This window comes from Lynx rufus, unplaced genomic scaffold (assembly GCF_022079265.1).
Source record: "Lynx rufus isolate CCGP_SWC_20201006 ecotype Redwood Valley unplaced genomic scaffold, mLynRuf1.p SCAF_3, whole genome shotgun sequence".
NCBI lineage: Eukaryota > Metazoa > Chordata > Mammalia > Carnivora > Felidae > Lynx > Lynx rufus.
In genome coordinates, this window is record NW_025814845.1 from 121141252 (window position 1) to 121153078 (window position 11827).

At 36.7% G+C, this 11827-nt stretch overlaps 1 protein-coding gene across 6 annotated transcripts in view; it reads left to right on the forward strand.

Moving 5' to 3' along the window:
- Window positions 1–10401, forward strand: part of SMAD1 (SMAD family member 1) — a 79600-nt gene extending 69199 nt beyond the window's left edge. For all 6 annotated transcript variants that reach the window (XM_047090874.1, XM_047090869.1, XM_047090872.1 and 3 more), the window contains 2 exons: window positions 4912–5168; window positions 9002–10401. In XM_047090874.1, coding sequence (XP_046946830.1) covers window positions 4912–5168; window positions 9002–9145 — 401 coding nt within the window. In that variant the 3' untranslated portion in view covers window positions 9146–10401. The remainder of the gene's footprint in view (window positions 1–4911; window positions 5169–9001) is intronic.
- Window positions 10402–11827: the final 1426 nt, after the last annotated feature.

Genomic DNA, 11827 nt, shown 5'->3' on the forward strand with positions numbered 1-11827 from the left:
TGAATAAAAGTTATGGAACTTTTAGTTATAAGATTAAGCAAATGACTGAATGTGGATGTTTCCGGGAGCCTGGATTTTCACTGTGGAGTAAGAAACATACAAGTATGGAGGAGGGCAAAAAATTCACCCTGTGGAGGTATCAGGGTGAAATCATGACTTAATAATATATGTACGTATGTGTGTACACGTGGATGTGTGTGTGTATGCGTATGCATATTTAGATGTGCTCATACGTGCATGTAGTTTCTGATCTGTCTGCTGAAAGGGCCAGCAGGCAAAGATGCCCAGGAGCCATAAACACGTCTGGTTCTCAGCTCATCGTCTCTAACACCATTTCCCACTGAGAGGAGTCAGGACTCCTCAGGGAAAGGGCTGACTCCCAAGTCCGGACCAGGTAGACAGAGTTGAGCCTGGAACATTTTGTTATATCAGAAAGTGAAGAGATGCCAATGAAAGTGATAGGCGTGTCACAGGAGCCATCTTGGAGGTGCTTCCCCTGGCCACTTCTGGGACAGTTTGAGTAACAAAATAATGAAGTATGGTCATGGATTTTAAGCCACTGAAAAACCATAGTAATTTATAAGCTCGTGCCAATAATACATAGATAAGGATAAGGAATGAATGGGGAAAGCTGGTTCACAAATGTGCAGTGAGTGCTAGAGTTTGAAAGTCATCATTTTGCAGCCATCAGGCAAGAATCCTCAGTGAATACTAAAGAGAGAATTTTTTGCAAGAATCAGGATATTTGCATGGTCTTACAGTGTCTCCTCACAGACTGCCTGTTAGTAACAAGGGAGAATAGAAATGAGTAGTTATACAGTGGAGACATTGGACAGCATCTTGACTGGGAGATCAAAATTATCGTCACCAGTGAGAGACAGATGGATCCCATATACCACCAGATGTGATGCCCTGAGAAAGAAGTAACATCACCTGTGCAGAATTCCAGTTGAGAATGCAAATCTGAATCTAATCATGGGGAAACTTCAGACAAATCCAAAATGAGGAACATTCTATTAAAAAGGGTGAAGAGGAACTGTATTCTTCTAAAATATCAATGTCAAGAGACAAAGGTGTGAAATGTTCCAAATTAAAAGAGATTAAAGTGATATGACAGCTAGGTAATAAGCTGACCCTGGGCATGATCTGTACCAGACAGGAAAAATACCACAGAGGACCTTATTGGGATCAGCAGGCAAAGTTAAAATATGAGTGGTAGATTGGATGAGAGTATTATATCAATGTTACATATACTGGCATTGCTAACTATATTGTCACTATGTAAGAGGGTATGCCTGTTCTTAGGAAATACACACATATATGCATATATACAAATGTCTATCCATCTAAAACAAATCTGTCAGAATATATATATGGATGTATATGTGTGTATATGTATACATATATGTATGTATATACATATACACATATATGCATATGAGAGTGTGTGTGAAAAAAATAGAGGGGAAGGAGGTGCGAATGATAAAAAATATAGAATAAATTGTCACAATAAATGAATCAGGATAGTGGTTACGTGGGTCTTCTTTTGTTTTTCTTGGCTGTTTGTTGTGTTTCTGTACATTTGAAATTATTTCCAGAGTAAACATTTTTTTTTAAATGATCTACTATAAAATTTAGAACAGTGGACCAAATTAAGAGGTCATTTAGTAAATGCTTAAAAGGCATTTGAGGTAAAGTTCAATACTCGATCCTGGAAAAAACAAACAAACAAACAAACAAAAAAAAAAAACCTCCTAAAACAGGACTTAATAGTTCCTTAATATGATTAAGGGGGGAAAAAAACCAAATCCTCAACTCCGCATTTAATGATGAAATGCTTGAACCTAGGTTCATAACATATAGATCTCTTTCCATGATCTGCAAACCCTGAAAATTGTACATAAACACAATATTGCATATATTTGGGACCAAGGGAGAAATTTTTCATTAAGTTCTAAAGTTGACCGTTACCCCAAAGTAGTAAAAAGCCATTGCACTCTAGAATATTTCTATTAAAAATTAGGAAGAAAATACGGATTCTGGGAATGCTGATACTTAACATTGTTCCAGATATCTTGACTAGCGTATTCAAATGAAGAATTATTGATAATGGAAATAAGCCAAAATTGTAATTATTGCAGATGATATGATTAATTGATAATATTTTTGGGAGAGATTCTTGAACTGAAGTTAGTAGGTCAAGGGTCTTGATATATTATGCCAATTACTTTCCAGAAAGCTTTTATTAATTTCCACTTATACCATAAGTCTATGGATGAGTGCCTTTCTTCTTTCACCGATGTAGGTATTACTGACATAGTAATACTCGTGGTCGTTGTGTTTATTCAGAAGTTATGGTTGTGTATCTAGAAACCTTTAAAGAATTTTGTTTTAGAGATTTTATGTCAGTTTTCTTTAATCTGGCAATAACCAGTTAGAAAATATAATGTAGAGGAAAATCATGCTTCTAATATCAACAGAAAACGTAAAATTTTGGAAATAATATGAATGAGCAATACATGAGAATTAGGTAAAGAAAACCAAATTTTACTGAGAGAGAAAATTTAGATATGTAAATAAGCAGTCTGTGTTCCTTAAAGAGAAGGCTTAATATTGTGAGAATATTTTAAGGATATCCTTTCTTCCTAATTCAATTTATGGTTTAAAATAATCCATGCCAGAATCACAATGTGTTATTTTTTGAAAGTCGGAAAATATGATCTGAATATTACCTGGCAGGTTAAACAAGTGAAAATAGCTAATTTTTTTAATGGAAGAGTAAAGAAAAAATTCTTGATGTTAGGTTAATTATGAAACTACAATTAAGTCAGGGTATAGACAAAATGGTAGAATAAATTAAACTCAGACTATGTTGTATTTCAAAATTAATGTATGTTAAGTGAAGCATAACAAATCAGTAGTCTTCTAATGGTCCTGCAGTAACAAAGTTAGTTTTTAGTTGAGGCTGTAGGGAGGAACCCTGACCTCATTTCACATATGCAAATAGATTAGTGAATTGAGGGTTTTTTTTTTAATGGCAAGCTGGTAAAAAGCAAGAAGAAAAATACATTTTATCGGAGACAGAAATTTTCTAAGCATAAAAAGCAATAGAAAAGATCACAAGAGAATTTGACTACTCAAAGCTTTCAAACTTCTGTAGGTTAAAAAAAAAACCAAACACCAAGAACAAAATTAAAAGACAAAGGACTGATAGGGAAACAAATAGGAAATAAATTATTTATATCTTACTTGCAGCTCATAAAAAAATAATAAAAATATTAGAACCCCAGTAGTATACATAGGTAAGAAATATGAACAGTAAGTTCGTAAGAGAAACACAGATGGCTAATAAACATATGAGAGCATATCCAGTCTCACATGTAAATGAAAACAATATTGTTTTTCAGCGAAAATTTATTTTAATTTATTTGTTTTTGTCTTAAACTCACTCAGTACTGGCATGGGCAAAATGATAAAGGCACTCATATACTGCCGGTAGGGTGTAAATTGATATAAGCATTCTGGAAAGTCGTTTGGCAAAGTGAATCAAGAGCTTTCGATCCAGTGATTTAACTTCCAGGAATCTCTCCTAAGGATATTATCAAAAATTATCCAGAGACATTTATCCTGGCATTGTTACAACAGAAGAAAATTAGTGTCAACACTATGGTCCAGTAATGGGAGAATCGCTAAAGTAAATTGTTGTATCCATATAATCGTGTAGATAACTTTAAATGTTTACAGAGAAAGTTTAGTAATAGAACCAAATACAGCACATCAAACTGTTAACTTTTGCCTCTACATCACTAAACAAGTGATGATATTTTCTTATTCTTTATATTTTGTTTTACTTTCTAAATTTTTGAAAATGAAAATTCCTCATTTTTATAATCAGGAGAAAAAGTAAACACGTGTGTGTACGCACACACACACAGTTTGTCGTGCGTGCACTCTCTCTCTCTCTCTCTCTCTCAAATTGTTTTCTCTACATCAAGCAGGAAAATGGACTTCTGCTCCAGCAGCTATTTAATTGCCACAGAAGTCGTAGACGTTGTGTGTACATGTAACACAACACATAATATTTTGGATTGGATTGGAGACCGTAGTTTTAGCATTGGCTGAGCCATGCTGGAGTTGCCTGCAAGGTGGATTGTTTAAAGCCACATGGCATGGGACTCTGTTTGCTGCGTGGCCTATAATAATCTCCCTTAATGGTGTAGGGCTTTGTCAGAACGTGTCCCCCCCCCCCCCCCCCACGTTTCCTTTTTTTAAAGGCTGGGTAGGATCAATTTCCTACACTCCTGGCACTCTAAGATGTCACAGGAAGAAGTTTGGAGCAGATGGTAGTTCAGGGAGATCAGATTCCACACAGTATGAATTATTTTTATAGTTCCCCCCCCCCACCCCCCAGACCTTCATCTTCTAGCTCTCAGCACTACTTCCTCCATGTGGTTTTCTAGCCCTCTTACTTTTGATTCTCCCTTCTCCTACCCTAACATTTTCAAAGAGCCGAGCTACAAAATAAATGCAAGAAAGAGAGCTCATATGAGTATATGTAGAATCCAATAATAAAGTCCGGCTTTATTATGCAGTATTTTTAGAGTGAGAATATGCTTTCAATCCATGGCCAAATAGGGCATTAGACTCTTATCAAAATGAACTTGCTGTATCTCGCTACTAATTTTTACGAGACTGTGTTGTTACATTATTTCTTAGAAACCTCTTAGACATACACGTTAACAAAAGGACATTGTATTAGCTAATATGGTTAACTAAGATTTTATCAGCTGTACAAGATTTAGAGAAAAACCAAAGTTTAAATCCATGCGAATTCATATATTGAAGAGACACAGATGCCTTTCAGCTGTGAGAAATGATAATGAATATGATCCATCCCTTGTCTTCCTACAGGAGTGCATCTTTACTATGTGGGAGGGGAAGTGTATGCCGAATGCCTCAGCGACAGCAGCATCTTTGTGCAAAGTCGGAACTGCAACTACCATCATGGATTTCACCCCACTACTGTTTGCAAGATCCCTAGTGGGTGTAGTTTGAAAATTTTTAATAACCAAGAATTTGCTCAGTTATTGGCACAGTCTGTGAACCATGGCTTCGAGACAGTCTATGAGCTCACTAAAATGTGTACTATCCGCATGAGCTTTGTAAAAGTAAGTAAGTCCTCTGCTTAGGCTTTAACATGTTTGCTGTGCTTTCTCGCAGTATATAAATCTATATCCTCTTGATATATGTCCATAGAAGCCAACATTATTACCTAGGCATTTTTTAAACTTTAGTGAGGATGTCGGTTATTAGGATACAATTAGAATATAGGAGTGTTTGTATTTAAATGTCAACAGTGTAGCAGGCTTTAATAACTTTTTCCTCTTCAAATAAGCACTATTTTAGCTACTATAATACCATAAGAATATGTTTTGTTGTATATTTAACATATATAATTTAAATGCACGATTTTCTTAAAAGATTAATTCAGTAAACAAACCCCCCTTCCTTTTCATTCTGCGTTTTTAGTACCTTTATGATGGTAACATTTGTTGCTTTTGTTTCAGCAATAAATGAGTGATCTTTTTTAAATAAAAGTTCACCATGCTGGGGTTTATTTGTGATAGGTCAGGTTTTTTTAATGGTTCCAGTAAAACCTCATGATTTTCCTATAATTCAGAAGTTAATAAGACCCTTGCCCAAAGATCAGTAGATACCTTCGTTCTAAGACTGTTGTTAGGGTTGAGGATGGAGAAGGTTAAAGACATTGCTCACAATAATTGATCTCTTTCTCCCTTCTCTTCCACCTCCAAGAAATAAAAAAATTTTAAGATGTCAAAATTAAATATCAAGTATCTGACTAGATTTCATGAGTTGTAACTTATTCTAGTAACTGACTTGTCTCTAAATACTCAAAGATAAATTTTCATCCTCTGTTACCTTGAGAAACAAAACTAATTATATATTTGGGTGAGGCAATCACCTTTTATGTCCTCTCTTCAGAAGCTCACCCAACTTGTTGTGAAACCTGTTTTGTAATGTATGTATTACAGAGGGTAATTTTGGAACCTTACTTTGTTAATCATCCTTTAGATCAAAGATGCCTTTCCCTGAATATCATTTTTTTCTTACTTCTTGAATCATATTAGCAGATTCTGAGTTTTTTCTCCTGGTGTTGGTTTTCTTGAAACATAATTCACCAGTTTTGTGATGTGTGTGTGTGGCTGAGTATGATACCTTGTTAGTATTAAAGGAGGGTTTTTACCTTTTAAAGAAGTTTACCAATATGCTGTGTACCTATGGGACTGGAAAGATCTTTCTCATGCACTATTAACATTCACGGTTTAATTTTTGACTTTGCATTTGGCTAAAATGAATTTTAAAATGAAGACTCTGACTTGCCAGCGATGGTTTTTGTTTGTTGGGTTTTTTTTTTAATTTTTTTTTTTACAGTTGATTTATTTTGAGGGAGAGAGGGTGCGTGCTTGCACAAGCAGGGAAGAGGCAGAGAGAGAATCCCGAACAGGCTTTGCGCTGTCACCACAGAGCCCAGCTCAGGGCTCTGTCTCACAAACCATGAGATCGTGCCCTGAGCTGAGATCAAGAGTTGGACCCTTAACTGACTGAGCCACCGAGGTGCCCCTTATTTGTTGTTTTATTGGTATTGAGGAAAGAATACCTATTTTTTTTTAATGTTTATTTATTTTTGAAAGAGAGAGAGAGAGACAAAGTGTGAGCGAGGGAAGGGCAGAGAGAGGGAGACACAGAATCTGAAGCAGGCTCCAGGCTCTGAGCTGTCAGCACAGAGCCCGACACAGGGCGCGAACCATGAGATCATGACCTCAGCTGAAGTCTGGCATTTAGCCAACTTAGCCACCCAGGCGCCCAAGAATAACTATTAAGAGTCAGGAAACCCAGGTTCTAGTTTTATCTGCCATTTTATTTTATTTTATTTTATTTTATTTTATTTTATTTTATTTTATTTTATTTTATTTATTTTTTAACATTTATTTATTTTTGAGAGAGCCAAAAAGAGCATGAGTCGGGGGAGGGGCAGAGAGAGAGGGAGACGTAGAATCCAAAGCAGGCTCCAGGCTCTGAGCTGTCAGCATAGAGCCCCACTCAGGGCTCAAACTCCCGAACCGTGACATCATGACAGGAGCTGAAGTCGGACGTTTAACCAACTGAGCCACCCAGGCGCCCCTTAGCTGCCATTTTAACTGTGTGATTAAGGCACAGGGATCTTTTGCCCTTCCTCATGTTCATCTTTAAAATGGGTGGATAGAGTTGGGAACTGTGGTAATCATTACAGAGTTCCCTTGATGAGTCTATTATTCTTGAAGGGCCACTCAAGAAGAATCTATGACTCTACTGCTCCAGTTGAATTTCTCTTCAAACTCATTTCATATTGTTTACCCTGTCACTTTTAATGGTTTTACTTTTATAGATTTTTAATTATTTACACACAAATAAAAACAAACTTTACACTAATAAAAAGTGTTTATGATACGAGGAGATGCATTAAAAATGTATTGGATTTCATTCATTCAGCAAATATTTTTAGCACTATTCCAGAGAATTAATACAAAGATGAAAAAAAGCACCTTAAAGTTTCTAGCTTCACAAATGCTTACAGCCTAGTATATGCTTAATTATAAAATAACGTGATATATACTGGAATGGAGGGTAATATAAGATATAATAGACATAGCTGGGAAGCTGGATTTGGAAAGCTAAGGGTGAACAAATTTTGTTTTAAAACTCCTGCTGACATGATGAAGGGCAGCTGCTTATCATACATTTGCAACAACAAGTTTGCATAGTGTTTATATGGTATTGTTCTTTATTAAAACCATAAGAGTTTTATACCTTGTCCTTGCACACTTAGCATCTTAGAGAAATTATATAGGTCATTTTGCTAATTTTAATAGCCAGTCTTTTTGCCATTTTGAAGATGATCATCTTGGACTTTAAAACATACATTTTCTAAATTATTTGCACAGTAAATTCCCCATATATCTGAAAAATCCAAGTCCATTCAGCTGAACACGTATTTCTAGAGCTTCTGCTTTGTGCCAATCACTGTGCTAGATGTTTGAGATGGAGATAAATAAGATCTGATCCCTGCCTTCAAAGAACTTACTGTCTAATGGGGGAAACAGGCACACATACCTTTAAATTAAACATAGCAGTGTATTGATATTTGTACAAATGTATGAATGTATATACATATGCACTTCATATATCACACCTTCTTCCTGAGAGTTCTGATATTTATATGTACTTCTTGAAATTCCTGGAGTAGGTAGGTATCAGATAAATAGAACCCAGCCTTCTCTGACATTCCTCATGAAACAAGGGTTTATGAGAGCTTTATATTCCATTGCCCACCACACTAGTGAGTTTTTGATCATTGCAGTTGCAAAATTACCTTTGTCTTTTGCAACTTTAGTGTCCCGATTCAGTCATACTGAAGATGTCTGGCAGACTACCTTCTTGTACAAATGTATAATGGAATCTATTGATTCAAAGCAATGCTTCGGTGTCCGTAATAGCTTTCTGGATATGTATGTGCCTCTGCCCGTTTGCTTAGAGACTGAAAGATCAAGTGCTCTGTGTTGGTAGGAGGACCTTCAGTGGCTGAGGAGGGAAGAAGCAGAAAGTCAGTTTGGCTAACATGACTTTTTCTTTATTTTCTTGATGATAAAAAGTTAAAAGGTGCCTTCGTTAAATGAAACAGCCTTATAATATATTTGAAACTTTCATTCCCCAAGACCAGTGCTTCTTAACTTTGATTCTGTGGAGGAAACTTAGGGAGCCTAGAACACACCCGTCACCTGAAACTGCCTGCCATACTGTATGTGTTTGTGCACACAAGCATCTGTCTTATGGAAGGCATCTGTGTCTTTAATCAAGAGTGTCTGATTACTTGAATTCTTCTTACTTAAAAAGTTTAATCACGGAGTGAAGCAAGTTAAATGACCTCCACTGTGTCTTCTAGGGTTGGGGAGCAGAATATCACCGCCAGGATGTTACTAGCACCCCCTGCTGGATTGAGATCCACCTGCATGGCCCCCTCCAGTGGCTGGATAAAGTTCTTACTCAGATGGGTTCACCTCACAATCCTATTTCATCTGTGTCTTAAACAGCCTCAGGCTTCTGCCTCTTGAAAACTATTGAGCCTTGCATGTACTTGAAGGATGGATGAGTCAGACACGATCAAGAACTGACAAAGGAGCCTTGATAATACTTGACCTCTGTGACCAACTGTTGGATTCAGAAATTAAAAAAATAAAAAAAACAAAAACCTTGGTAACATACTGTCGATATCAAGAACCTGTTTAGTTTACATTGTAACATTCTATTGTAAAATCAACTAAAATGCATACTTTTAGCAGGACTTCATGTATAGTTAAAGGAGAGATGGCCAAGCCAGGGACAAATTATCTATTTGGTCCTAAGAGAAATGGTCCTAAGAGATTCTTTTGTGTTTGGCACTTTAAGGTCATCGTTTGGCAGAAGTTTAGCATTAATAGTCTTTCTGAAGTGTGTTTTTATCAGGTTTAGAACCCATGTTGAGTCTTATTTTCATGGGTTTTCATAATGTTTTAAAACTATTTGTTTAGTAATGGGTTTTGTTTGTTTTTTAAGTAAAGTTTAATCTGATGATATACATAGTAATCTTTCTAAAATTGTACGCTGACCATACTGCTGTCAGAATAATATTAGGTATATGCTCTTTGCTAAATATATATGTACAGAATATTTGGAAGTTAAGAATGGATTAGACTAGTGGACTTAGTATTTGAGGGGGTGGGGGAGAGGGAAATGACAACTGCAAATGTAGAATATACTGTAAAAAGTCAGTTTGTGACTTTCAGGAAACAAACTGATGCCTGAATTTTGCTGTGTTTCAATTTTTTAGACATTTTATCCTTTTCTTTTCTTTTCTTTTTTTTTTTTTTTTTTTTTTTTTGGGCGCCTTCTATCCCATCCTCTCCAAAAAGCAGTTGTGCAGCTGGTTAATTCATGTAACTGTGAGAGCAAATGAGTAATTCCTGCTACTCTGAAATCGACTGCCTATATGTCTCAATACCAACCGTATGGAGTGCTTCAATTTAATAAGCAGTTTTTTATGGAGTTTACAGAAGCTGGCTTTAATTTTCAAGTGAATTGTTCACCAACTGTTAAATATTTGGAGGATTTAAAGAACATCCCTGTTTAAATCCATTTCAAACTTCTAAGGATTTTTTTTGTACTGTGTTTGGTTTTATTTTTCTTCTGCTAATCTTTTATATTCACTTATGCTCTCGTACATTGAGTACTTTTATTCCAAAACTAGTGGGTTTTCTCTACTGGAAATTTTAAATAAACCTGTCATTATTGCTTACTTTGATTAAACATTTGTCGTTTCCTTATTTCACTTGCTAGATTTTAGGATCAATCAGATTTACTTCTGAATCTTCGGAGCGATTTCTCTCAAATAATTCTTTGCCAAACATAACAAACTAAGTTACTAATACAGAGACAGGAAAACTGAACCATGAAGAGGGCAGCATCCCTATAAATCAGAAAAGGACGTGTGGAACTTTGGAAATTAAGAAAAAAGGAGCAAAATTTGGAATTTTAGACCTAACCGTATAAACTTGTTTATGTGAGGAATTGCAGCACCAACAGTTCTAGATGGACAATACTCTACAGCATCTCAGCTTCACACAAAAAAGCAAGTGTAACGTTGGCCCGCAAGGAGAGCTCAAAACTGCAGCCAGACGGTGTTCGCTCGCCCATCCACCTCCTACGGGAATCCTCTGTCCTCTCTTCCATCCCCCACCCCAACCCCAGACAGTTTGCCCCTGAAGGACACAGACTTGAGAAGACTTAGATTCTTCCCTTGGCCACATCGATGCCACCCCTTCTTCTTTTGATACGTCCTTCCCACAGTTGTTTACCATAGCTCCGTTTCTGCCCCGAACTGTGACCAAATAGAAACTTCTGCTGCATCTTGCTGTCTCCAAAAACATTGTGCCAGTGGAGAAAGCCCTGGATAGAATACCTATATTAGTGCACACGTTTATGGGCATCTGCTGGGTCACTTAACTTCAGTGAACCTCTGGTCCCTCACTTGTAAAAAGGAGACACTGTTTTCTTATCACAAAGTTGAGGTGAAGCTCTTTTGGAAGAAAAAGGTGTGAAAATGCCCTGGAAACATTACTGCATGTGAGTACGGGAGTCACTGTTAAACCCTCCCCTGTGTGCTATTTTCCCATTTCCCTAAGTCATTCCTCTCACGGGTGATCAGGAGTGATGATGGGGATTAGTGTGATACAATAAAGTTAGAGAAGATGAATAAATTAAAACTATTGAGCTTCAACAACGAAGTGTCGCTGAAAATTGTCCAACAATAAAGAGCCAGGGTCAGGATTTCTCACCCTCTTCCTAGCAGTTAGCTATTTTTTGCTTTCCCCCAGTTCCCATGGCTGCTTGCTGGTACAGTTATGCAAATTGTTAACTGGGTGTAGCACTCTAGGAGGCAGCTTGGAGATAGACTGGGTCAAACTCCAAAATAATCCGGAAGATTGAAACCTACTGGAAGGGGGGACCCTAGGAATTTGCGGCATGGTAAATGAGTCCTTCCTGCTCAAGTGCAATTATTTGTGTTTTTGGTAAAATCTTGATAGAGGTCATTGTCGTCATAGGAGACTATTGAGTCTCCTGGAAGTTTCGGATTAAGGGGAAAAAGAGCAACTGTTAGGATTACTTTAACTTCAACAAATTCAAACAAAAAGCAATGCGAGCTGTTTCATAGTAGACCTATTTCCTGCCACCA